Here is a 23,084-nt window from a genome sequence, read left to right on the forward strand (position 1 = left end):
CGCTGGGCAGTGCGCTGGCTCTGGGACTGTGAAGAGATTGGTTTAGTTCTCATGGAGTCTCAGGAATGCAGAAATGAAGACATTGGACTTTAAGGAACTAGAGCTGTGACACCATGTATCAAAATTAGTGTTCCACTTGGCAGCCATTCAGAATGAATGGAAAATGCTCCTGAGATCATGCAATGCTAATTTTTTGAAACAAGATATAAAATTATATTCAGTATGATTGCAACTCTGCAAAATTAAACTTATCTTCTGCATGGAAGAATGATTAGAAACACATATCTCCAAATACTAACAGTGGACGATTAAAATTTTTTGTTGTTTTACTTTCTAATTTTCTTTGATGGACATATATTACTTTTATGATAATAAAAGTAACAGGTTTAAAAAGTATATGTTAGTAGTCCAACTTCTGACAAAGGGTCTTGACAAATGGATGGTGCCCTGGGCAGGTGCGTAGAAATGGATGCGTCCTCCCCAGGCCTGCATCCCCCGGCCTCCCCTTGCCTCAGAACCCTGCAGTCACCAAGCTGAGGTTGAGGGGCTGCAGAGGTGACCACCAGCAGCCACTACAGCCACAGCTGCTTTTTGGTCCTGTCAGTGCTGTAAGCTTGTGACCTGGATTTGAGAGCTGCTTGGTGTGTTTTTTCTGTAGACAGAGGACTATCTGAAACGGAAGATTCGTTCCCGGCCAGAGAGATCGGAGCTGGTCAGGATGCACATTTTGGAAGGTGGGTTAGATTGGAAATGCTTCATCTAAACCCATTCTCACTGTGTTCTCACTGCTGCACCACTCACATTTCTTCTTCCCTCTTTCTTACCACCCCCATTTCTGTTGGCACTGGGTAAGCCAGAGCCTTAACACAATAAAATCGCTGTACTGTGATAGCCACCCCTGGTTTTTGGGAATTCCCAAAGAAGCACGGTCACTTTCTCTTGCGTTGGCTTGCCCTTTTCTCCTATGGCCATGTGGGGGCCCTTGATCTCATCATCCCTTGGTATGAAGTCCTTTCCTCCACAGTCTGTTTTAAAAATGCATTTACTTTCTGTTTTTGTTCATTCATTCATTCACTCAGTGATTACTTGAGCACCTGTGATGTAGAGTAAGATCATCCTAGACATACTTCACCCGGCCCCAGCACACACTTCTTTCCACATTGTAGTGAAGGAAAGGTTTTGGCTGCTGAAAGCAGCGTGAATCTGTCCATTTTCTGCTTGCTTTTGAGCCATCTTTGGGGTTGGAAGAGAATTTCCCTAGTCTGAATCCCACGTTTTGTAGACGAAGACACTGAGACTCAGAGCAGGGAGGTGGATTGCCCCTATAACACAGCAAGCTTGAGGTAGAGTGAAGACCTCCATCGTCTGGTGCACTTTCAGCTCTGTAGCTCCACCTCAGAAAGTCCTCTGGGCTGGCCTGTGCCTGGTGACCATTGTTGTTGTGTGTGACCACATACTGTCCACAGTGGGGGCCCCTTCTTCTGTTCTTGTGAAACTTCAAGCTAGGCCACCCTTCTCTGCCTGGGGTGCGCTTTGCATTCTGATGGTCTCTGCTCCTTCCCCAGAGGGAAGGAGAGCTGCTCTGGAGTTCCCAGGGCAGAACCAGGTCCATTCCTACATCCTCCTGCACTCCATTCTCTCCCACGGGCAGAGACCTCGGCTGAGCCTTCCCTCCAGGCCAAGCAGCTGAAGCTGAAGAGAGCCAGACTGGCTGATGACCTCAACGAGAAGATCGCACAGAGGCCTGGCCCCATGGAGCTGGTGGAGAAGAACATCTTGCCTGTGGAGTCCAGCTTGAAAGAAGCCATCATTGGTGAGGAGGCTCCAGCCACCCTGTGTGGACATGCAGGCCAGATGCAGAAGGAAGGGGCCCTGGGCTTCTTGCTCTTTGACTTCCTGCTTAGACTTGGGGAACTGAAGTACATAGTGTGAGAGCCTGATAAACAGGTTGTATTAGCTTGGGAGTGCCAGTGGCCTCAGGAGTCAGCGCTGTGCCAAAAGAAATAACTACATAACAGAGAGGCCTCTGTCCACCTTCATCTCTGTGAACGCGGGCTTATTCCTCTCTCACAGGGTGGTCAGGATCGATGTGTGTGAACATGCAGAGATGCTAGGAATTAGGAATCTGTTCTTTTGATTAGTGAAATCTCTTCTTGGAGCCTAGCATCTTTTCCACAGATATTTCACTCAACAAATGTTGATTGATCCAAGTAAAGTGTGCTAGGTGCCAGGACCACAGCCCTACAAAGTAGACCAAGCTCCTTGTCCTCATAGAGCTCTTGCCTAGGAGTGGATACAGGCAGGTGAACAGGCAACAACAAGACAGAGGCAAAGCTGTGCCAGAGGGAGTGCGGGCTGCTCTGGGCACGCAGCGGAGGGTCATCCAACCCAGCCCTGAGAGGGATGTAGTGTCAGAGGAGGTGATGGCCAAGACTGGGGCTGCAGGGTGAGTAGGAATTAAAGTGTATGCAGGCGTAGTGGTTAAGTGCGCACGCTCTGCTGCTGGCGGCCCGGGTTCGGATCCTGGGTGCTCACCGAGGCACCGCTTGTCAGGCCATGCCGTGGCAGCGTCCCATATAAAGTGGAGGAAAATAGGCACAGATATTAGCCCAGGGCCAGTCTTCTCCAGCAAAAAGAGGAGGATTGGCATGGATGTTAGCTCAAGGCTGATCTTCCTCACAAAATAAAATAAAATAAAGTATATGCAGGGGAGAGAGGTGTGTGCTCCAGGCTGGGAGAGCAGTGCGGGGCCAAGAGTAGCATGGATATGAAGCAGGAAGAGGGGGTGTCAAGATGGGAGGTGAGAGGCGGGCAGAGTCCAGGATGTGCGGGGCCTCATATGCCACGGTCAAGTGTTCAGATGTGATGCCCTTAGATTTTGGTAATTGTTGGTACAACATGTCTCCTTTGCTGCAGTGAGCCCAAGAACCAGTCCCAGACAAGGCCATGTGTTCCTGCCCCTGGGAGGTAGCCCTGCCTTCAGGGGAAGGACGCTCAACTGTTCCCACCTTAATAATGAGTTAGATCTTTAGGCAGAGCACGAAAGAGGAACCACAGGAGCAGACCCCAAAGCATGCCACTTTGGGCCCTGAGCCTGAGCCCTGGGTCCGAGGACATTGTGGTTTCCCAGGCCTCATCTGCACTGTAGATGGTGGCTGGGCAGTGAAGAAGGTGGCCACTGGGCTGGAGGCTGGCACACCCGGGACAGCCCTTCCCCATTTGGGGCTGTGGCCCTTTTAATTCACACTTTGCCCTGGCATTTGTCCCACCTAATCTCAGTGTTTTCCTATCCAGATCTTCACAGGATTCCAAAACAGCCCCTAGTTACAGGCCAGTGTTTGGGCCAAGGTCAGTTCTGGACTCTCCAGCCAGCCAAAATCTGATAAATGTTTGCCGAGTATCGGCAATGTGCCAGGCCCTCTGTGAAGTCCTGCAGTTAGAAAGACGTACAAAATATGACACTGCCCTCAGAGAATTCAGGCTGGTGGGAGAAGACTGATGTAGAAACAAGTGATTTCTGAGTCTGGCCCCTAGTCAGATGCCAGCACCGTGTAGTAGAAAGGCCACGGCCCTGTGACATCGTAGCTGAGTCACCTGGCTTGTGGGACAGTTTGCAGGCCCACAGGCAATAATGGATTCAGCACAGTCCTTGACTCCTGGGAACACGAACGCAAGGGCTGCTGCTGTTAGCAGTAACGTTGGTGACAGGCCAGCTGACAGGTGCTGTAGTGGACAACATAGACTAATGGGTGTGTGGTCAGGTGCAGTGTGAGCTTGGCCTAGGCGGGCTTCTTTCAGGGTTGGGGACGGTGGCAGGGGCCTAGGAAGTACCACAGGCAATATGGCACATTTGGGGTCAGCCTGGAGTTGAATGAGTTAGCCAAGTGGAGAAGGTACAAAAGGACATTCCAGGCAGAGGGGACAGCATGGGCAGTGGCCTGGAGGCCTGGTGTAGCACGGCTTGTTTGGGGACCGGGAAGTAGTTTAGTTTGCCAATGAGGTCACTGGTGACTTGAGAGAAAGGAGCATTTACCAGCAAAAGCTAGATCATGCAGGTCGAGGAGTGAGTAGGAGGTGAGGAAGTGGTGACAGCAGATGTAGTTCGTCTGTTCAAGAGGTGAATGGAGAAGGTAAAGAGAGGGAGATGGTGGGTTAGGAGGGGTTTTTAGGCTGGGAGAGATGGAGCAGGTTTATGGGCTGAGGAGGGAGTCAGGAGAGGCTGAGGAGATGGGAGGAGAGGAGGAGGAAGAGGAGGGATTTGAACCCAGGCTGAGGTGGAGGAGGGAGAGGAGACGAAGCTGGGTGTGGGCAGCAGACGAGGGAGACAAGACAGTTCTGAGGCCTGCTGAGAAGGGGGGCATGGGAGGGGACTCTTCAGATGGTCTTATCTCCTACAGTCTTCCCCGCACACTCCCCACGGCCACTCACAGCACACACTCATACCCTCTTACACACACACACACACACACACACATACACACACACACACACACACACACTCACTCTCTCTCTCTCTCTCTCTCTCATGCCCTTTCTTCCAGGCCACCCTCAGCTGATCTGTAAGATTCATGTCAAGGCCCTCTCCTCCAGGAGGTCTTCCCTGAGTCTCTCCTCAGCATCCCCTCAGTGTCCACATTTCCCTCTAGCAGAGCATTTACTGTGCTCCAAGGCGACTGGACCATAAGCTCTGGGAGGGCAGGGACCCCATCACTGTACCTCCACTTCCTGCACCTGGCCTATGCCTGGCCACAGGAAAGAGAGAGAGAGAGACTCTGTGGTGACCCTGACTTGCGTCAGTCCCTGGACTTCTCCAGTATGGTCAGCAGCTTCCTGGGCTACTGTCTCACAGCAGGTCTCCTCACGGACTGAGAGATGGTGGGAAAAAATCTAGATGTGTGATTGGCTCAGTGAGCTCCGTCCCCTCCGTGCCCTGCAGGCATACCCCTGCTAGGACAGATGATGAGGAGTGTGTGAGCCGGCCCAGCGAGGGCATTGCTGGCTCCATCACCACAGTCAGTCAGTGGAGGGTCAAGCTCAGATGTGTCCTTTCCAGGTCCCAGGGAGGAGAGAGCCTCAGGTCATGGCCCTGGAGAGGAAGAGTCTGCTGGGAGAGTTACTGGCTTGTCCTTGTTCCTTGTCTGTGGTCTTCCCGCCACAGGTTTCCCCATGTGTGGCTGGCAGCTCACCTTTGTGCCGTGACCTCTGCCTCAGTTCCTCCTGTGTGGACGGCAGACTGGTGCACATCCTCTTCCCCTGACAGTGCTGAGGCTGTGGTTGGGACATGAATCTTTTGAAATATCCTACTCGGCCCTGTTCCCGTCTTTCCTTCGCTCCGCGTCCTGGGATTTCCATGCTGGGACCCTCCTACCCCTGCTTCTGCCTCCCAGCCTGGCCCCAGCTGGTCCCAGGAGCACACGTGCCCATGGCATCCCGGCCTTGACTGTGGGGCAGGGCAGGGTGGGTATAGCCAGCCAGGTGGGGTTTTCTTCTGGTCTCTGGGAGTCACTGGCTGCTAAAGGGAGGTCACCATACTTGCAGTGATCCTGTTTCACCTGTGCAAGTGGGCATCCCTTTTCCAGGAGGCTCCTTAGCTTGTTCCTGGCCTATGGGGAGTTCAGGCAGCCCAGGGGAGGAGCTGCACTCTCGAGGCTGTCACCTGTGCTCCCAAGGTCCCTCAGCACAGGCTCAGAGCCTTCACTGCAGGGTCCACAAGCCTCTGGGGGCAGGAGAGAGTTTTGTGCAGCCACAGGATGGAAGTGAAGTGCCTTTAAGAGCAGGGAAACAGATGAGGTGGAGGAGGCAGCGGACTGGAGGGAGGGAGGGTGGAACTCGACTTTGAAGACTGAATGCAGTGTCGAGTTAAAAGCAAGAGGCTACAAGGGGAGCACTTGGACAGCCTAGTAGCGTCCTCCTGGCCTTTGTTTCGGGATTGTGATGATGAGCTCTCCTAGAGCTCTTTTCGACGCAGAAGGCAGGTTGGCTGCTGGGCGCCCTTCTCCTGTCTGCCTCACTGGGCGTGGGGGGCTACGGGGCAGGCGCCTTGCTGGGACGGCCTCTGGCTGGTGAGCAAGGCCGCTCTCCCCATTCTCTGGGGCCGGAGGAGGAGTCTGATGCTGGCTTTGGCTTTCAGTGGGCCAGGTGAACTACCCGAAAGTAGCGGACAGCTCTTCGTTCGATGAGGACAGCAGCGATGCCTTATCCCCTGAGCAGCCTGCCAGCCATGAGTCCCAGGGCTCCATGCCATCACCCCTGGAAGCCCGAGTCAGCGAGCCACTGCCCAGTGCCACCTCCGTATCCCCCACTCAGGTGAGCTTACCTGCTCCAGATGCTTCCCCTGTTCCCCAAGGACCCCAGACTTGCTGTAGCTGCCCGAATGAGGTCTCTCGTGGGGAAGCGGCAGGTATTGCCCTTACTAGGAGCCTCCAGAGCTGGCTGCTTGAGTGTCAGTGGTGGGGAGGGAGATGTCAGCAGCGGGCCCCCATTTTAGCCAGCCTGAGCCAGCCTGTGGTCACATGACTCCGTGGCCTGCCCCATGTCCACGTGTTTAGAACAGCTCGCTTCTCCTGAGCGTGTTCAGTTCACAGATCTTTTCACCATCCTCGGTCTCTCCCTTTCTAGTGCCTTCTCCCCCTGCCACCCTGGGGGCTGCCCTTCTTGTCCCCCTGACAGTGGTGGCGTCTGAGGAGGTGACTGCTTCCCACCTCCGGACCACTTGGAAGTGGCTGGGCCCTCTGGAGCAGCCAGAAAAGGAGGGTGTCCTCACTTCTCCCCTTCTCTCTCAGGTTGTGTCTCAACTCCCGGTGGGCCCGGATTCTGGAGAAACGCTTCTCCCAGCAGAGCAGCCTCCTCTGCCTCCCTGCCTCACCAACGGGACTGCGGTCCCCACCGCCAAGCCCACCCCCACGCTCATTAAGGTACAGTTCTCCAGCCGACTGCCCTCCTCTCCCTGTGCCCCTTTGAGCCATGCTGTGACTTCATCACAGTGTGGGGACAACTGCAGGGGGTGGGCGTGCATATCTTCTCCCCCTGGTTGGGGCCCAACAAAGGTCACCGAGGTAATGTGGGAGTTCTTGCTGTTCTCTCCCTGTGACACTGGCTGTCACAGTCATGGCCACCATTTACTAAGCACAGTGTGCCAGGCTCTGGACTGGGCCGTCCAGACTCTTATTCCTGCCCTCCCCGTGGAAAACAGCACCCACACCACCCACCTGGTCCACTGATAGCCTCGTGAGGCAGTAATAGAACCCTGTTCTACAAGCGACAGAGCTGAGAAGTGAAGAGATGGGCCCAAGATCATGCCGCTGGTGATGTCGAGCGTTTGTTTTTATTCTCCTCCTCCAAGGCCTCACCTGAAATGCCTGAAGGAGCGAGGTTTACCATCAACCCCATGAGACACTGTGGGGGCCTTTGTGTGGGAAACACTGTGCTGGGCACTGAGGTTAAGTTCAGCAGCACCAAGAGCCCTTGCCTGGCCTCCCTGCCCTGTGGAGCCTCCTGCCTCCAGGGTCTCTGGGACCTTAGCCTTGGGCTGCCACCTCCCCTTGTCTGCACCTGCGCCTCCTGGGCGCAGTCCCTTCCTTCCCGCCTCACTTGCTTCCCTGTCTTGTCCTACTCTCTAGTCCCCGCAGACCTTGCCCCTGGTTGGGAATCTCCTGCCCTCCATGTTCCTCTCCTCCTACTGCTCACAGCCTGGGAGCCGTCGAGGTTCCTGTTCTCTGGGCCTAGCTGAACCCTTGCTGTGCCTCCGGGCTCCCTGATGCCGTCCTTTCTGCCCCCCTGCCCCCAGGCCTGCCCCATTTGCGCCATCTCTGCGAGGCCCTGCTGCTCACAGGAAGTTCCGTGGCTTCCCCCAGTCCCAGAGGAAGCAGCGAGTGCCTCCTCCCAGGGCTGCTGGTGCTCTAGAGCGCTTTGCTGGCTCTGGGGGCCCCCTCATCAGCGAGCACCTCTCTTGCCTCTACATTCTACTGGCGGCCACAGATGTCAGAGGTTTTCCCCTAAGGTTCCTTCCTCAGACTGGCTCTTCGTCACACGACAGGTGCCTGCCTTTGACCACCACACATTTAAAGAATAATGTATATACATTTGTCTACACTTCCTCTTTTCTGGGTAGTGCCTCAGCCTCTGTGGGCTGGCTCCACAGCTCCGCCAGTGAACTGGAACATCTCTTTCAAGGGTCCCTAATTCCAAACCCAGCCCCCCATCTGCCTTTGACCCCCTCGGGTCGCACTCCTCTCTCCATTCTTGCTTTCCCTCATCTTGGTGGCTGCTTTCCCTCGGCCTCTGTCCTCCTCCCTTTCAGGGGGTGTCCCCCAGGCTGCGCCCTCGGTCTCTGTCCTCCCTCCCCTGCGGCTCCACTGCGCCCTCAGCCTTGCTCTGTGTCCGCTCTGCAGGCCCAGCTCTGTCCACTTTGGTGTTCTGCCGGCTCCAGTCTCAGCAGCTCTGCGCCTTCTCCTCCCTCTTTCCATACTCCCGGGCAGAACCAGAACCTCTTCCTGACTTCCATGAAGGGGCCACCATTGTCACTGTTGCCAAAGCTCAAAACCCTAAACCTCTGAACTACTTACCCGCCACATGCTCCTGTCGTCCATCTTCCTCTAGTTGGTCACCTCTACCCAAAGCTTCCCGTTGGTCCCCACTGCCACCTGGTCGAGACCCCAACTGATCCCTGCATCAAGTCCCCCCCTGCTATCTGCCATTCTCTGCTCAGAAACTTCTAGACTCTCCACCGTCCTTGCCTGGCACACCCCTGCTGACTCTTGCCCTCATCAAACTCCACCCTTTGCTGACCCAAAGACAGGCCTCATGAGTGTGACCCGCTGGCCCTTCCTGGTTGGCCTGGTCCTTGTTGACCCTCGAGACCCAGAGGGAGGCCACCCTGTGTGCCAGCGGGGAGTCTCTGGAGGCCCATTTGGTGACTGAACATGAGCTTTTGGAGTCCTGGGTTTGGATTCCAGCTCCTTCACACAATGCGACGTGTGACCTTGGGCAAGTAGCTTCTCTGAACCTGTTTCCTCCTTTTCAAGTGGACATGCTAGGTCCTGGCGAGGCAGTGTTCTCACAGGTCTGCGTGACATGCCTTTTTACAGTATTGGCGTGGACGGCACGAGCTCCATAAACTAGCAGTTTTTACCCTCTTTTCTGTTCACTCTTTGCTTGAGGTCGCAGTGACGTCTGCGTTTGGTTGATTTTCCCTCTGGGCTAGAAGCTATTCTAAGAGAGGGGCCGTGCACAGCCCCCTCTGTCAGGCCTTGCTCCCTCCCTGGTACACGTCTGGGCACTCATGTGGCCTCTGCTTGTGGAGGGGGTACCGTCCAGCAGGGCAGAGTAGAGCAGGGGAGGGTGGATGACGGTGCCTTCTCAGAAGCCACTCAGCGCAGTGGGAGGGCTGCTAGCCTCCTGCCTGGGGGCCTCACTCTGAGAAGCCTGAGATGCCCCCTGATGGCGCCCTCTGCCCCCTGTGCCCTCAGCAAAGCCAACCCAAGGCTGCCAGTGAGAAGTCACAGCGCAGCAAGAAAGCCAAGGAGCTGAAGCCAAAGGTGAAGAAGCTCAAGTATCACCAGTACATCCCCCCGGACCAAAAGCAGGACAAGGGGGCGCCCCCCATGGACTCCTCCTACGCCAAGATCCTGCAGCAGCAGCAGCTCTTCCTGCAGCTCCAGATCCTCAACCAGCAGCAGCAACAGCACTATAACTACCAGACCATCCTGCCTGCCCCGCCAAAGTAGGAGCCCGCCTCAGCACCGCCCCCCTGTCCCACCTGTAGGCTCCCCGAGACAGGCAGATACCGGGTCTGGTGTGGGTGAACCCCAGATCTTCAAGGCCTCTGTGGTCTGGATCCTGCAAGAGTGGTCCCCAGGTGGGGCCTGCGGGCAGGGCCCTCACCCCATGCCCCACACCCGTCTCTACCCAGCCCTGTGGAGGCCGAGGGTGACACTTGGCAGGTGCTCATTTCTGCCTTTTCTTCTTAGGCCGGCAGGTGAGGCTCTGGGAAGCAGTGGGGCCCCCCCAGTGCGCAGCCTCTCCACTACCAACAGCAGCTCCAGCTCGGGCGCCCCAGGGCCCAGTGGACTGGCACGTCAGAACAGCACCTCACTGGCTGGCAAGCCGGGTGTCCTGCCTGCCAACCTGGATGACATGAAGGTACGTGGTTGCCTTCTTACCATTGGAGGACTTCAGCCACTGCCAGCCTGGCCTCCCACGAGGGCTGCTGGGTGCTCGTTTTAGGGCAAGCACCAGCCAGGACCCTCGGCTCTGGAAGGCAGAGCAGCAGACTCTGGTCTCATTCAGCAGAGGCACCTGGAACCTGCTCCAAGGCCTGCCTCACCTTGGTCAGACGTGACATTAGCCTTGTCATCATGGTCATTACCATTAATGACATCAGCCAGTATCTGTCCAGGGCCTTGGGGCTTACCAAGCCCTCATATACCTCTCATCTTCCTCGGCCTCTATGGGATAGTATGAGAAACAGGGAGCGTTACTCCCGCTTAAGGGTGAGCAAGCAGAGGCTTGCCTGAGGTCACACATCTGGCCATTGGTGGAGCCCGGATTCAAACTCAGGCTGTCCACTTCACAACCCCACCTTTTCCACTTTGCCAGTTAACTCGCCGCCAGATCTGCTGTACAAGTGCTGTGTCTGCAGGGGAGGAGGGTGGGTCATGCCCGGGCCTGGCCTGTTTTCTGCCCCGATCAGAAGGTAGAATGGGCCAAATTCTCCCTGAAGAGCTTGTCCTGTGAACCAGGCTGGCCCCTCCTGAGTCATGGCCCTGTCACAGCAAGACATGGTCCTTGTGGGGCGGCTGGGCACAGGCTTCACAGTCCAGCAGACCTGGATTTAACTGCTAACTCTGCCGCTCACTAGCAGTGTGATCTTGAAGAAGTTACTTTACTCTTGTGAGCTCAGTTTCCTCATCTGCACAATCCAGTCAGTCCAACGAAGTATTTATTGAGTACCAGGCACCATGCTGGGGCTTGGGACAGCTGAGGGCATGTTGTTCCCAGACACGGGGGTCGGGAGCGTTTTAATCAGGCCCTGGTGTGGTGAGGATGGGGACAGGGAGGAGGCTGGGCCCTGGGGACATGCACCTCCCCCTTCAGGGCTGTGGGAAGGTTGGGGGGTTGATGTCTCTGAAGTGGCCAGTGGGCCCGGACAGAAGAGGCCTAACAAACAAAAAGCTCGTCCCTCCCATCCTTCCCCAACTGCCCTCCTGCCTGGACCCAGTCCCCTCTGTCTGTCCCCCTGCTGCCCTGACTCTCAACCCCCCTGCAGGTAGCAGAGCTGAAGCAGGAGCTGAAGTTGCGCTCGCTGCCCGTCTCGGGCACCAAGACAGACCTGATTGAGCGCCTGCGGGCCTACCAAGAACAAGCCAGCCCTGCCTCGGGAGCCCCTAAGGCCCCTGCTGCTCCCTCCATCCTGCCCAAGGCTGGAGAGGTGGTGGTAGCCTTCCCGGCCACCCGGCTAAGCACGGGGCCTGCCCTGGTGGCAGCAGGCCTGGCCCCAGCCGAGGTGGTGGTGGCCACGGTGACCAGCAACGGAGTGGTGAAGTTCGGCAGCACGGGCTCCACACCCCCCGTGTCTCCCACCCCCTCAGAGCGTTCACTCCTCAGCACGGGCGACGAGAACTCCACGCCCGGGGACACCTTTGGTGAGATGGTGACATCACCACTAACCCAGCTCACCCTGCAGGCCTCACCACTGCAGATCCTTGTAAAGGAGGAGGCCCCCCGGGCTGGGTCCTGCTGCCTAAGCCCGGGGGTGCGGGCAGAGCTGGAGGGCCGTGACAAGGACCAGATGCTGCAGGAAAAGGACAAGCAGATCGAGGAGCTGACCCGCATGCTCCGGCAGAAGCAGCAGCTGGTGGAGTGGCTCAAGCTGCAGCTGGAGCAGGAGAAGCGGGCCCAGCAGCCGGCCCCGGCCCCGGCCCCGGCCCCTCTGGGCCCCCCAGTGAAGCAGGAGAACAGCTTCTCCAGCTGCCAGCTGAGCCGGCAGCCCTCGGGCCCTGCTCACCCCTTCAGCCCCAGCCTGGCAGCCCCCACTGCCCCCCAGGCAGACACTTGTGACGTGGTGCCCCCAGCCGTGGTGGTGAAGCAGGAAGCTGTGCTACCTGAGCCTGAGCCGGCCCCCACCCCCCAGCTGCTTCTGGGCCCACAGGGCCCCAGCCTCATCAAGGGGGTCACACCTCCCACCCTCATCACTGACTCCACAGGGACCCACCTTGTCCTCACCGTGACCAATAAGAATGCAGACAGCCCTGGCCTGGCCAGTGGGAGTCCCCAGCAGGTACCTGGGTGTGGGAGGGACAGGGGCCACAGGAGGGTGGGAAGATACTTATAATGACAGCCCCATTTACCAGGTGCCCCCATGGCTGGGCAGGCTATGCTTGCTTCCTTTAATCTTCCCTTCGACTCTCCAAAATGAGAGATCACCATCTTCATGTCACCAAGGAGGGTACTGAGACTTGGGAAGGTTAAGGGGCCTGCCCAAGAGCCCACAGCCATGAGGGTGGGGCCGTCAGGGACTGCCCACCTCTCTGGCCGTTGACATCAGAACATTTCTGTACCTGGGCAGAGGGCTCCTGAACAGCCCCCACCCAGGCTGGGGCCTGTTCCTGCCTCTGCTCCGTGGAGGTGGGCCGGGGCCCCTGGTGAGAATCAGGGAAACTCCTGCCTGGGAGAGGCTGTGGGCTTGGCTCTCTGGCCCAGGGTTCACCTGGGGGCCACCAGGCTGAGCCTGGTTCTAGCTCCACTCCTCTCCCTCCTCTCAGAGAGGCCAGCTGTCCCCCACCAAGGTGTCATTGGCAGCTGGCTCCCTGCTGCTGCCATTCTCACAGCCCAGACCCTCCACCCAGCCTGGTCCAAAGGTGAGGCTGCTTTTGGCTTTGTGTGGCCTCTCGGCCTTGCGGATCTTGGGGGTGGAGGGGACAGTGACAGTAACCATGCACCTTAGGAAGGGAGACGGGCCCCTGGGCAACCTCAGGCAGAAAGGGAGAAGAGGGAGAATCAGCCCAGAGCCCCTCCCTCTCGTGAGACTTGTACCAAACCCCAGGCAGCCAGTTGCTCCGTGCCTGCCCCACTCTCTGTAGGGTCAGAGGTCAGGGCCTCTCCCATTCCGTATCCCTAACTCCAGTGGTTTCCATGAAAGCTTCTAAAAGCCAGTGTGGCTAGCAAAGCTGTCCTGGCCCAGAAGGTCAGCGCCTCCTGCCTTGCCCTCCTGGGGTGTACAGGGCCCTGGGCCCACTCCCTCACCCCAACGCTGGTTCTCTCACCGTTTTCCTGTCCAGCCCTTGTCCCAGCCTGGTTCTCCAGCCCCTGGCCCGCCAGCCCAGATGGACCTGGAACACCCGCCACAGCCCCTCTTTGGGACCCCCACTTCTCTGCTGAAGAAGGAGCCGCCTGGCTATGAGGAAGCCGTGAGCCAGCAGCCCAGACAGCAGGTGAAGAAGGTAGACTGGAGCCTGGCCAAGGTGGAGGCTGCCTAGGTTGCTGGGCTGGGCTCCCACAGGCCCCCAGAACCCCGCTGGAGGGTGGGGGCAGGCGCGAGTCAGTCTCATAGACTAAAGAGGCCTTAGGGGGTGGGTCATTAGAGGTTAGGCTTGCCAGGGCCTGGCCCAATGGAGTGAGTGTGGCCCTGGGAGCCTCAGCATGGGCCGGTGGGTTCTGCAGGTCTGGCTGCCAGCTCAAGGGCAGAAGGAAGGGCCTGTGCCCTGAGCCAGGCTGGGGGCCTCCTGTTCTAGATTTTCATCTTCTTTTCCTGTTTTGTTCCTGTAGGAGAATGGTTCCTCTAGCCAGCAGATGGATGACTTGTTTGACATTCTTATTCAGAGTGGAGGTAAAGCCCAGACCCCCAAGCTGCCTACCCAACCTCCTTCTTTCTTCATAGGTTGTCTCCAGTCCTAGGTTGGTTGATTTATTGGGTGGTTTTTTGGGGGGGGGGATTATTTTTTTCAATTTTTCCTGTTTGTTTTGTTTTTTGTGCTGAGGAAGATTCGCCCTGAGCTAACATCTGCTACCAATCTTCCTCTTTTAGTGCTTTAGGAAGATTAGCCCTCAGCTAACATCTGTGCCAATCTTCCTCTATTTATTGTGTGAGGGACGCCGCCACAGCATGGCTAACAAGTAGTGTAGGTCCACGCCCGGGATCTGAACCTGCCCACCTGGGCTGCTGAAGGGGCTGGAGCATGCTGAACTTAACCACTACACCACCGGGCCGGCCCCTGACTTATTGGTTTTTGTTTAGTTATTGAACACTTCGTGGGTGACAGACCTTGTACATTGCATGTAACAGCGGCTGAGATGCATACTGTCTCCAGGACCTGGGCGAGAACACCCGTGGGGGCTGCAGCCCTCAACAAACGGTTGCTTTACCCAGGATGCACAGTGTGGGGTGCTTTCCCTACAGCCTGGATGGAGCAGTGAGCAAGATAGAGACATTTGCCTTTGTGGGGCTCACAGTCTAGTGAGGGAGATGAATGATAAATAAAATAGGTAAATAGAGAGGAGTCTGTGTTATGAAAAGCAGGGAAGAGAAGGGTCTCAGGTGAATGGGGGGTGGTCAGAGTCGGTCTCGTTGAGCAGGCGTGGTGTTAGCCACAGGCACCTCTGGGGGAGCACCCGAGTGGCCTGGCGAGGGCCAGGTGTCTTGGAGAAGTGGAATGAGTGCGGGAAGGGAGCAGGAGGGGAAGGAGTCACAGGCTGGGGCAGACCCCGAGGCCTCGTGCCTGCAGGGCAGAGGGACCCTGACTCGGGGTGATGCGGAAGCCGTCGCACAGCATTGAGTGGAGGATCGGCCAGCTGGAAGGGTGGGAGCAGAGACGCAACTGTAGTGATCCAGGCGAGGGGCCAGGTGCGCTGGCCTGGAAGGGAGCAGGGATGTGGAGAAGGGCTGGAGCTGGGTATATTTTGGAGGGAGAACCCGTTTGATTTACTTACAGATCAGGCATGTGGTGAAAGGAGAAGAGGGCAGCCAAATGACGCCGAGGGTTTCAGCCTGACTTACCAGGACGCAGCGGCATGATTGCCTGGGGAGCTCTGGCGGGGCACGTGAGGGACACATTGGGGCAGCCTCCGTCAGGCTTAGATATGTACCAGGACAGCCCAGGCGAGGTCAGGGCTGAAGGCAGGAATTAGGGAGTTGCTGGCGTCTAGATTGGCATTCAGAGCCATGAGGTTGGGTGAGCAGAGGAGGACGAGGTGGAGGCCGGGGGCTCGAGCAGATACGGCTGAGCAGAGGGTGGAAGAGTGAAGTCCTGAAGCCCAGGGCTGCCGGTGGGTGGTCAGGGAAGAAGGGGATTTAGCATTGTGGTGGCCATGGGTGACCCAGCCGGGGTGCTGCGGCAGGACTGTGGGCCTGTGCCTGCTTGAAGCGGGTTGAAGAAGGGCCGGGTAGGGTTGGGGTATAGCAAGTCTGGACAGCTCTCTGCAGAGGGTTTCCTGCAAAGGGGAGCAAAGAGCAGCATGTAATGTGGGGCCTGGTAGGTGGGGGGGGGGGAATCCCTGAGTGTGGGGAGGGCGCAGGGCAGGGAGGGCTCGGCTTCAAGGGGGACAGCGGGCAGGAAGGCAGAGTGTATGGAAGTTCTCTTCCGAGGGCTTTAATCGTGTCAGTAGGGAGACGGTTAAGTGAGACGGTACAGGTAAAGTGAGAGCTCAGCCGTGGAATTGTGCACTTTCAAATGGTGAATTTTACCTCAAAAAAAAAAAAAAGAGTTCAATAGCAGATGTTACTCTTGAGGTTACCGATTTTGATCTTAGGGAGACTTCTCGGATTCCAGGGTCTGCGGTGGGGCTTCAGGTGCATTTCTAACAAGTGCAGGCGGACTGAGGCTGCTGGGCTGGGGGTGCTCAGGGGCAGGTGGAGAGACTGGTCTGGAGCTCGGGAGAGAGGCCTGGGCGTGAGCTTCAGGAGTTCCCAGTGTCCAGACAGGAGCTGAAACTGGGAGAGGTGAGGCTGCCTGGCAAGAGAGAGACGGTATGAGAAGCAGAGAGGGAGCAGGCCTCAGGCTCTAGCATTGAAGAGATGGCAGGGAAGGGGAGCTGGGGGGTGCTGCCTGCCCCCAAAAGGACACTGAGAAGTGGCCAGAGCGGTGGCAGGGATGCCAGGAGAAGAGGGCATGTGAACAGGGCGAGTGGGGCCAGCAGTGTCCCCGGTGGTGACAGTTGGGCAGGATGACAGGCCGTGACTTGGAGGGAGCTGGTCGTCTGGTGAGAGCAGCGTGTTCAGCTGGGACAGGAGGAGAGCAGGAGGGAGGACAGGACTTCAAGGGTCAGGAAGCAAGCCTGGCTTCTGCATAGTGTTTTTTATTGTGGTAAAATATACATAAAATTTTCCATTCTAACTATTTTTAAGTGTACAATTCAGTGGTATTAAGTACATTCACAGTGGTGTGCAACCGTCAACTACCCATTTCAACTTTTTCATCATCTTATACTGACACTCATTATCCATTACACACTAACTCCCCATTCCTCCCTCCCCCTAGTGCCTGGTAACCTCTCTTCTGCTTTCTGTCTCTATGAATTTGAGTGTTCTAGGTGCCTCATATAAGTGCAATCATACAGTCTTTGCCCTTTTGTTTCTGACTTATTTCACTTAGCACAGTGCCCTCAAGGTTCATTCATTTTGTAGCATGTGTCAGAATTTCCTTCCTTTTTATGGCTGAATAGTATTCCACTGTATGGATATATAACATTGATCCATTCATCCACTGATGGACACTTGGCTTGTTTCCACCTTTTGGCTGTTGTGAGTAATGCTGTATGAACACTGGTGTACAAGCATCTGTTTGAGTCTCTGCTTTCACTTCTTTTGGGTGTATACCCAGAAGTGGAATTAATGGATCATATGGTAATTTTATGTTTACCTTTTTGAGGAACCACAAAACTCTTTTCCACAGTAGCTGCTCCATTTTCATTCATACCAGCAATGCACAAGGGCTCCAATTTCTCCACATCCTCACCAACACTTGTTATTTTCAAATTTTTTTATGATAGCCATCCTAGTGGGTGTGAAGTGGTATCTCACTGTGGTTTTGATTTACATTTCCCTGATCACTAATGACGTGGAGCATTTTTTCATGTGCTTATAGGCCATTTGTATATCCTCTAATGGAGAAATGTCTATTTTTGTCCTTTGCCTATTTTTCAGTTGGGTTTTGTTGTTGAGTTGTACAAGTTCTTTATTCTGGATATGAATCACTTATCAGATACATGATTTGCAAATATTTTCTCCCATTCTGTGGGTGGTCTTTTTCACTCCTTTGATAGTGTCCTTTGATGCACCAAACTTGTAAATTTTTATGTAGTCCCATTTATTTTTTCTTTTGTTGCCTGTGTTTTTGGTGTCATAACCACGAATCATTACCAAATCCAATGTCATAAAGATATACTCGTTTTCTTCTTTGAGTTCTGTAGTTTTAGCTCCTAAATTTGGATCTTTGGCCCATTTTGAGTTAATATTTGTACAGGGTGTAAGGTAGGGTCCAACTTCAGGTCCTTTTCAGGCCTGGTTTCTGATATCTGTTCATTTTCTTGATTGGCAGAGATTTCAGCAGATTTTAAGGAGCCACCATCCCTGCCAGGGAAAGAGAAGTCCCCCTCGACAGCAGCCTGCGGGTCACCCCTAGCCACACAGTCTCCACCCTCTGTCGAGCTCCCCCAGGCTGCCCCACCTCCATCGGCCTCACCTGCCCTCCCTGGGCGCCTGGAGGACTTCCTGGAAAGCAGCACGGGGCTGCCCCTGCTGACCAGTGGGCATGAGGGGCCAGAGTCCCTCTCTCTCATTGATGACCTCCACAGCCAGATGCTGAGCAGCTCTGCCATCCTGGACCACCCCCCATCACCCATGGACACCTCGGAATTGCACTTTGCCCCTGAGCCCAGCAGCGTGGGCCTGGACCTGGCTGACGGCCACCTGGACAGCATGGACTGGTTGGAGCTGTCGTCAGGTGGTCCCGTGCTCAGCCTGGCTCCGCTCAGCACCACAGCCCCCAGCCTCTTCTCCACGGACTTCCTTGATGGCCACGACCTGCAGCTACACTGGGATTCCTGCTTGTAGCTCTCAGGCTGCAGAGCCGGGGATGGGCGGGGCTGGGAAGTTGGGGAGCTTCAGGAACTCGAGGGATCTCAGCTCTCCTGCCTGCCCCAGCCTCTGTGCATGGTCGTGAGTCCTGACAATCACGGGCCTTGCCTTCCTCTGCCTGGGAGGGCGTCCCTACACCTGGCTCAGGCTCACGGAGGAGAGGCGTTGCCAAGCAGCAGCTCTGGGCCATCCCGGGGTTTTGGAGGCCTGGAGAGGCCAGGGGCATTCTACTTGACCTCCTTTTGTGAGGTCAGAGGTGCAGTGTCTGGCTGCAGTTTGCTCAGGCGGGTGAGGTCCAGGGCTGAGGCGAGGAGGCAAATCTCCTTCCTTCCCCCTTCCCTGTGAGGGAAGAAACTAGCTGGGCCTCCACCTCCCCATTCCCCATTCCCCATTATGCTAACCCCAGGGTCCCTGGCTTCCTGCCATTTTACTGTCTTGAGTAGTGTAACCCTTTAGTGGTTGGTGGAGATATTTTCTGTACAGGTGTATATACTTCTATATTATATATCGCCATACATATATACGTATATTTTTGGGGGTGGGAAGTGGACGCGGCTCCCTCCCATCCTACTGTGCACGTATAGAAGGGCCTGGAGACCACCGTTCCTGGGGCCAGCTGCCGCTTACCCTGGCCCCACCCATCACGTGTGTTTGACATGTAGACACCCCATCACAGCCTGTGCCATCTGTCCTGCTTCTTATCAGTGCCACGAGGGCAGAGGTGCTTCCTGGCCCCCTGCCCACATTCCGTCCCACTGCCTCACTACAGCCACCAAGGCCCTGGGGCAGCAGGGATGTTGGCTCTCTGGTGGGATGGAGGTGGCCCTCAAGCTTTGGCCTCCTCCTGCCCTGGGCCTGGCCTCCCTTCTGGCCTGTTACTGTCATTCATAGAGGATTAGGGATGGAGTCACCGAAACCAACCAGTGCTGGGAGAGAGGTGGGGAAGCTGTGTGAACTTTTTAAAATAAAAACAAAAACACTGACTTATTAGTCCAGCTTGTTGAATCCACTGAAGAGGTGGGTGGTAAAGCAGGCGTCGGAGGCATTCTAGCACGTAGGGGCCACACCCTGACGCTGACCCCCACCTCCCCTGGCTGTGCGCTCCAGACCATTCCAGGAATTGCAGAACCTTGGCTGTACAGTTCTACAGCCCTGACTGGACAGAAAACAGGAGGTGCTTTCTCAAAGACACGATTTATTTACAGACCAAAGAGGCCAAGGAGCCTTTAGCCACCCCCATCCCCTTCCTGAGCAAAAACTAACAGAAGAGAGGTGGCTCCCACCTCACGAGATTTTTGGTCAGTACAACCAGTGACATTGGGGCCCGGGGCCTCCGTGAAGACCCTGGCAGGGCAGAGTCCTCCCCCAGGTGCAACGCTCTGGGCGCCCAGGGTGGCGTCCCTGATCTCCCAACCATGGCACCTGGCCAGAGCGCCAGAGTGTCTCCTTCACTTGACCCCACAGCTTGGGGTGGGCCTGGGCCACCCCATCCCAAGACTGGCCAGGGCCGTGCTGTTGTCTCCTTGCCTGAGGAAGGGGCTGCTCTGGAGCCGACGGGTTGGGGGAAGCCTGGGCATGACAGGGCCGCTGGAGGAAGAGCGTCACCCATCTATGTCCCAGCTGAAAAGGTGGTGCTTCACCAGCATGTCCTGAACACCCTCCTTCAGGGGCTGCTTCTCCTCCTGCACACAGGACAGGCCCTCACTGTCACAGGCCACAGGGCAGGGGTGCTGGGGCACAAAGCAAGGAACCCAAAGGTGGCAGGGGCAGAATGGTTCTGCAGGCGAGGCCAGCACTCAGGGTCTCCATGGGACCCTGCCTCAGCCATCCAGGAAGTGTTTGGGGTGATCTGCCAGCACAGACAGCTGGCCTACCCAACCCAGCCCCCTGTGGAGGAGGCAGGCTGTAGGGCCAAGGACCACCCCCAATCACCCACCTCTCTCTTCGCAGGAAGTTCCCAGTCCTGGGAGAGGCTGAAGGCGAAGCAACAGAGGACGCTGGAGGGGAGGGGAGTAGGCCGTCAGTCACCCTCAGGAGGCTCTGCCTGCCCCTGCCCCAACCCCAGCCACTGGGTCAGGGCTCCAGAAGCCCAGCACCGGTGACAGGGTCCTCACCGGAGCTCACACTTGATCTGGACCCAGCCGGGGCTGCGCAGGAAGGACCAGGGCTGGTACCACTTCTCCACGGTCGGCAGGCTGGAGCAGAGCACCTCCAGCCACAGGTGCAGGACCTGCTCGCTGGGGACAGGTGGGGAAGAGTGGGCTGTCCGCAGGATTGTCTGGGGACCATGGGCGGGCTCTGCCCCCCCATGCTGGACTGGGTGCCCCGACTCTGGGGCTCCTCCAGCCCCACCCTCAGCCCCTTTTCCTCCACTTTGTGGCCTCCCCAGGTGACCCCACCTCCTTCACTCTCAGCCAGCTCTTGCAGAGTGGCCTCGCTCTGCTCCTCCACACTGGGAGCCACGCTCAGGGGCCCACTGTCCCCTGGCCCCCACTCCCCAGTCCTGTCACAGCTCTTTCCTCTGCAAAGAGCTCTCGGCCCTCTGCAAACCACTCCGCCAGGTGGCAAATCCAGAAACATCACATTTACCCTGGCCCAGATCTGAGCCTCACAAATGCCCAAGTTCCCCTCAGGCAGGCGCCCCTCCCTCAGCTGCTGTGGAGCCTCATTTCTGGTGAGCCCCTTCAGCGGTCATCTTGCTAAAATCTGTGCTTCAGGAGACCCCGAGAGCCCTCCCCTGGCCACAGAGCAATGGCTGGTCCTGCACCGGAGGAAGTCCTTTGAGAGTCACCCTTGCTGCCTTCTCTGTCTATCCAGCTCACAGGCACCCCACTCTCCCCCAGGGCCACAGCCCAGGCTGCCACTTGTCCGACTGTGGACTGTCACGGGCCCACAGCAGGCACAGACACTCACTTGAGCCCCACGCAGATGAGGGAGCGGAGCTTGACATCCATTTGTGCGTGCGCAGCGTCATGGGTCACATTCACAGACTGCACAGCCTGGGAGGGGCACAGCTGTCACTCAGGTACCCCCGGCTGCCAACCCAGGAGGCCTGCCCCACCCACTGCCCCACTTACCCGGTAAAGCAGCTCCTCTGGGGTCAGGACTTTGCCATCTTCATCCAACCTGAGGGGAGACCAGAGCTGACAGCGCTGCCCTGGTGTGCCAGGCCTGGCCACTCCCTCTCCCACACTGGGGCTGCCAGGAGACCCTGCCAGGAGGACGCTGGGCGGCGGGGCTGGGACCTGGTTACCTGTACGTCTTACACAGCACCAGGCGTGAGTACACCGAGTCAAAGTCTCTCTCAACCTCCCGGCCGGCTGCCTGGGGGGCAAAGGTGAGTGTCAAGGACAATGGGGTAGGTACCAGGTCAAAGCCACAGGGTCCAACTGAGTGCACATCACCACCCCATGAGCTCCTGTACCAGCTCCAGAGGACCACGGGGGACATGAGTCCAGCCACTGACTCACCTCCTCGATAAACAACCAGGGGTGGCAGGCGCCCCCAAGCAGGGACGGCTTCTTCAGTCCATGTTCAAACAGGGCCTTGAGGGCCGGGCAGAGGGTCCCTCGAACGAGGTCTGTGACCCCCTCCGTCACGGTGTCGTCCCCAGCGATGGAGTACTGATAGTGGGGGAGGGGGTATGAAAGGCCCCAGCCCCACACCTGCAGCCAGCCACCCTCTCCCCATCCTCCTAGTCACTGCCGCAGCCAGCATGCTTGGGACCCAGGCCCTGGCTAGGAGCGGGCAGGCCTCACAGGGGTCTAGGTGGCAGCAGCAACCAGGGACCGCCCTGCCTTGTGCACCCTCTTACCTCTTTGCTCCGTTCATCCAGGACTTCCACAAACTTGGCTGGAAACCAGCCTGTGGAAGAAGGAGGGCCCTGTGAGAAGTGGACATCCCGGTGTCCTGACACTTCCCCGAAGGGGCTAAGGACACGCTGTGTGAGGGCAGGCTCTCTGAGCAAGCCCCATTCCTGCTGACGCCAGAGGACAAGGGGACGGGTGCAGTAAAGGGCGTTGGGCTTCACTGCCGAGCCCCCCTTCCCCTCCCCCAGCTCGAGACTAGAGGGAGGCCTCACCTCTCAGGCCATTCAGCTCCCCCACCCAGCAGTGCTCATCCTTCTGAGAAATGATCTGCACAGGGGAAAAGAGCAGGAAGCAAAGCTTTGGTGGTCCAGGCCCAGTGCCTCACACACCATCCTTTCGTCCCCAGCCAGGCCAACGGGAGCTCTCGGCAGGGAAAAGGCTTGGGTGGGGTGGGGTAACCCGCCCACAGCCACAGGGCCAGCAGGTGGCAGGGCAAACAGCACCTGCTCTCAGCTCCCAGGCTCCCCTGCCGCTGAGTGCCCGCGTCCTGGGCCCGAGCGGTGGTGCTGCGGGACCCTGAGCCTCACCCCACGCACCACGATGATGTCATTCTTGCGGAAGCCCAGCTCGTCGTCGTCGTGTCGCTCGAAGTCCAGCAGGGCCTTAGCCCGGCGCCGGTGCCTGCGTGAGCACGCCACATAGTTCTCGTGGTCTCGCTGGTGGCTCTCCATGCTGTAGTCTGGGGTCAGCTCCTGCCAGTGGCACAAAGGCCCACCGAAGGGAAGGCACCTCAGCCCAGGACCCCCTGGCCCGCGCCACCTCCTCACCAGGGCCTTGGCACCTCAGGACAGGGCTGGGGAAGGAGAGGCCCCAAACCGAGCCATTGCGCACAGGCCTGGGAGCCCGTGACTCACCACACTACAGTTTTTGGGGTCTGTGCACTGGAAATGGCGTGCCACGCGCAGGATGGCTTCCCGGAGGTCGGCCATCAGTTCCGTTTGCTTGATGTTCTTGGCCTTGAGTGCCTCCAGGTCGTCCTCCCCTGGGAGGCCCAGAGTGTTATGGCAGCCATGGCCCCTGTCCACCCCTTTCCCAACTCTGAGGAAGCTCCGAGTCCACACCAGGTATGAGGACGGACGTGCACTGGTCTGCACCCCCCATGCTGCACCCCGCCGTGGTGGTGAGTGCAGTAAGCCTGGACTCGG

At 57.2% G+C, this 23,084-nt stretch overlaps 2 protein-coding genes across 8 annotated transcripts in view; one reads left to right on the forward strand and one right to left on the reverse strand.

Moving 5' to 3' along the window:
* The window catches only part of MRTFA (myocardin related transcription factor A), a 161,787-nt gene extending 142,710 nt beyond the window's left edge, over window positions 1–19,077 (forward strand). The window contains exons 6-16 of one of the 4 annotated variants that reach the window (XM_058568307.1): window positions 659–734; window positions 1,652–1,813; window positions 6,131–6,306; window positions 6,783–6,914; window positions 9,468–9,721; window positions 9,969–10,140; window positions 11,267–12,277; window positions 12,762–12,857; window positions 13,278–13,439; window positions 13,765–13,825; window positions 17,532–19,077. In XM_058568307.1, coding sequence (XP_058424290.1) covers window positions 659–734; window positions 1,652–1,813; window positions 6,131–6,306; window positions 6,783–6,914; window positions 9,468–9,721; window positions 9,969–10,140; window positions 11,267–12,277; window positions 12,762–12,857; window positions 13,278–13,439; window positions 13,765–13,825; window positions 17,532–18,046 — 2,817 coding nt within the window. In that variant the 3' untranslated portion in view covers window positions 18,047–19,077. The remainder of the gene's footprint in view (window positions 1–658; window positions 735–1,651; window positions 1,814–6,130; window positions 6,307–6,782; window positions 6,915–9,467; window positions 9,722–9,968; window positions 10,141–11,266; window positions 12,278–12,761; window positions 12,858–13,277; window positions 13,440–13,764; window positions 13,826–17,531) is intronic. The other 3 variants (XM_058568308.1, XM_058568309.1, XM_058568310.1) reach the window with 3 other exon arrangements.
* The window catches only part of SGSM3 (small G protein signaling modulator 3), a 45,553-nt gene continuing 38,012 nt past the window's right edge, over window positions 15,544–23,084 (reverse strand). For 2 of the 4 annotated variants that reach the window (XM_058568311.1, XM_058568312.1), the window contains exons 12-22: window positions 22,794–22,921; window positions 22,476–22,631; window positions 22,152–22,206; window positions 21,885–21,934; window positions 21,541–21,693; window positions 21,324–21,394; window positions 21,148–21,196; window positions 20,984–21,069; window positions 20,185–20,307; window positions 20,003–20,067; window positions 15,544–15,940 (exon numbers count right to left, since the gene is read on the reverse strand). In XM_058568311.1, the coding sequence (XP_058424294.1) occupies window positions 15,741–15,940; window positions 20,003–20,067; window positions 20,185–20,307; window positions 20,984–21,069; window positions 21,148–21,196; window positions 21,324–21,394; window positions 21,541–21,693; window positions 21,885–21,934; window positions 22,152–22,206; window positions 22,476–22,631; window positions 22,794–22,921 (1,136 nt within the window). In that variant the 3' untranslated portion in view covers window positions 15,544–15,740. Of the gene's footprint in view, window positions 15,941–19,447; window positions 19,801–20,002; window positions 20,068–20,184; window positions 20,308–20,983; window positions 21,070–21,147; window positions 21,197–21,323; window positions 21,395–21,540; window positions 21,694–21,884; window positions 21,935–22,151; window positions 22,207–22,475; window positions 22,632–22,793; window positions 22,922–23,084 lie in introns of those variants that run through there. The other 2 variants (XM_058568314.1, XM_058568313.1) reach the window with 2 other exon arrangements.

This window comes from Diceros bicornis, chromosome 25 (assembly GCF_020826845.1).
Source record: "Diceros bicornis minor isolate mBicDic1 chromosome 25, mDicBic1.mat.cur, whole genome shotgun sequence".
Classification (NCBI taxonomy): domain Eukaryota; kingdom Metazoa; phylum Chordata; class Mammalia; order Perissodactyla; family Rhinocerotidae; genus Diceros; species Diceros bicornis.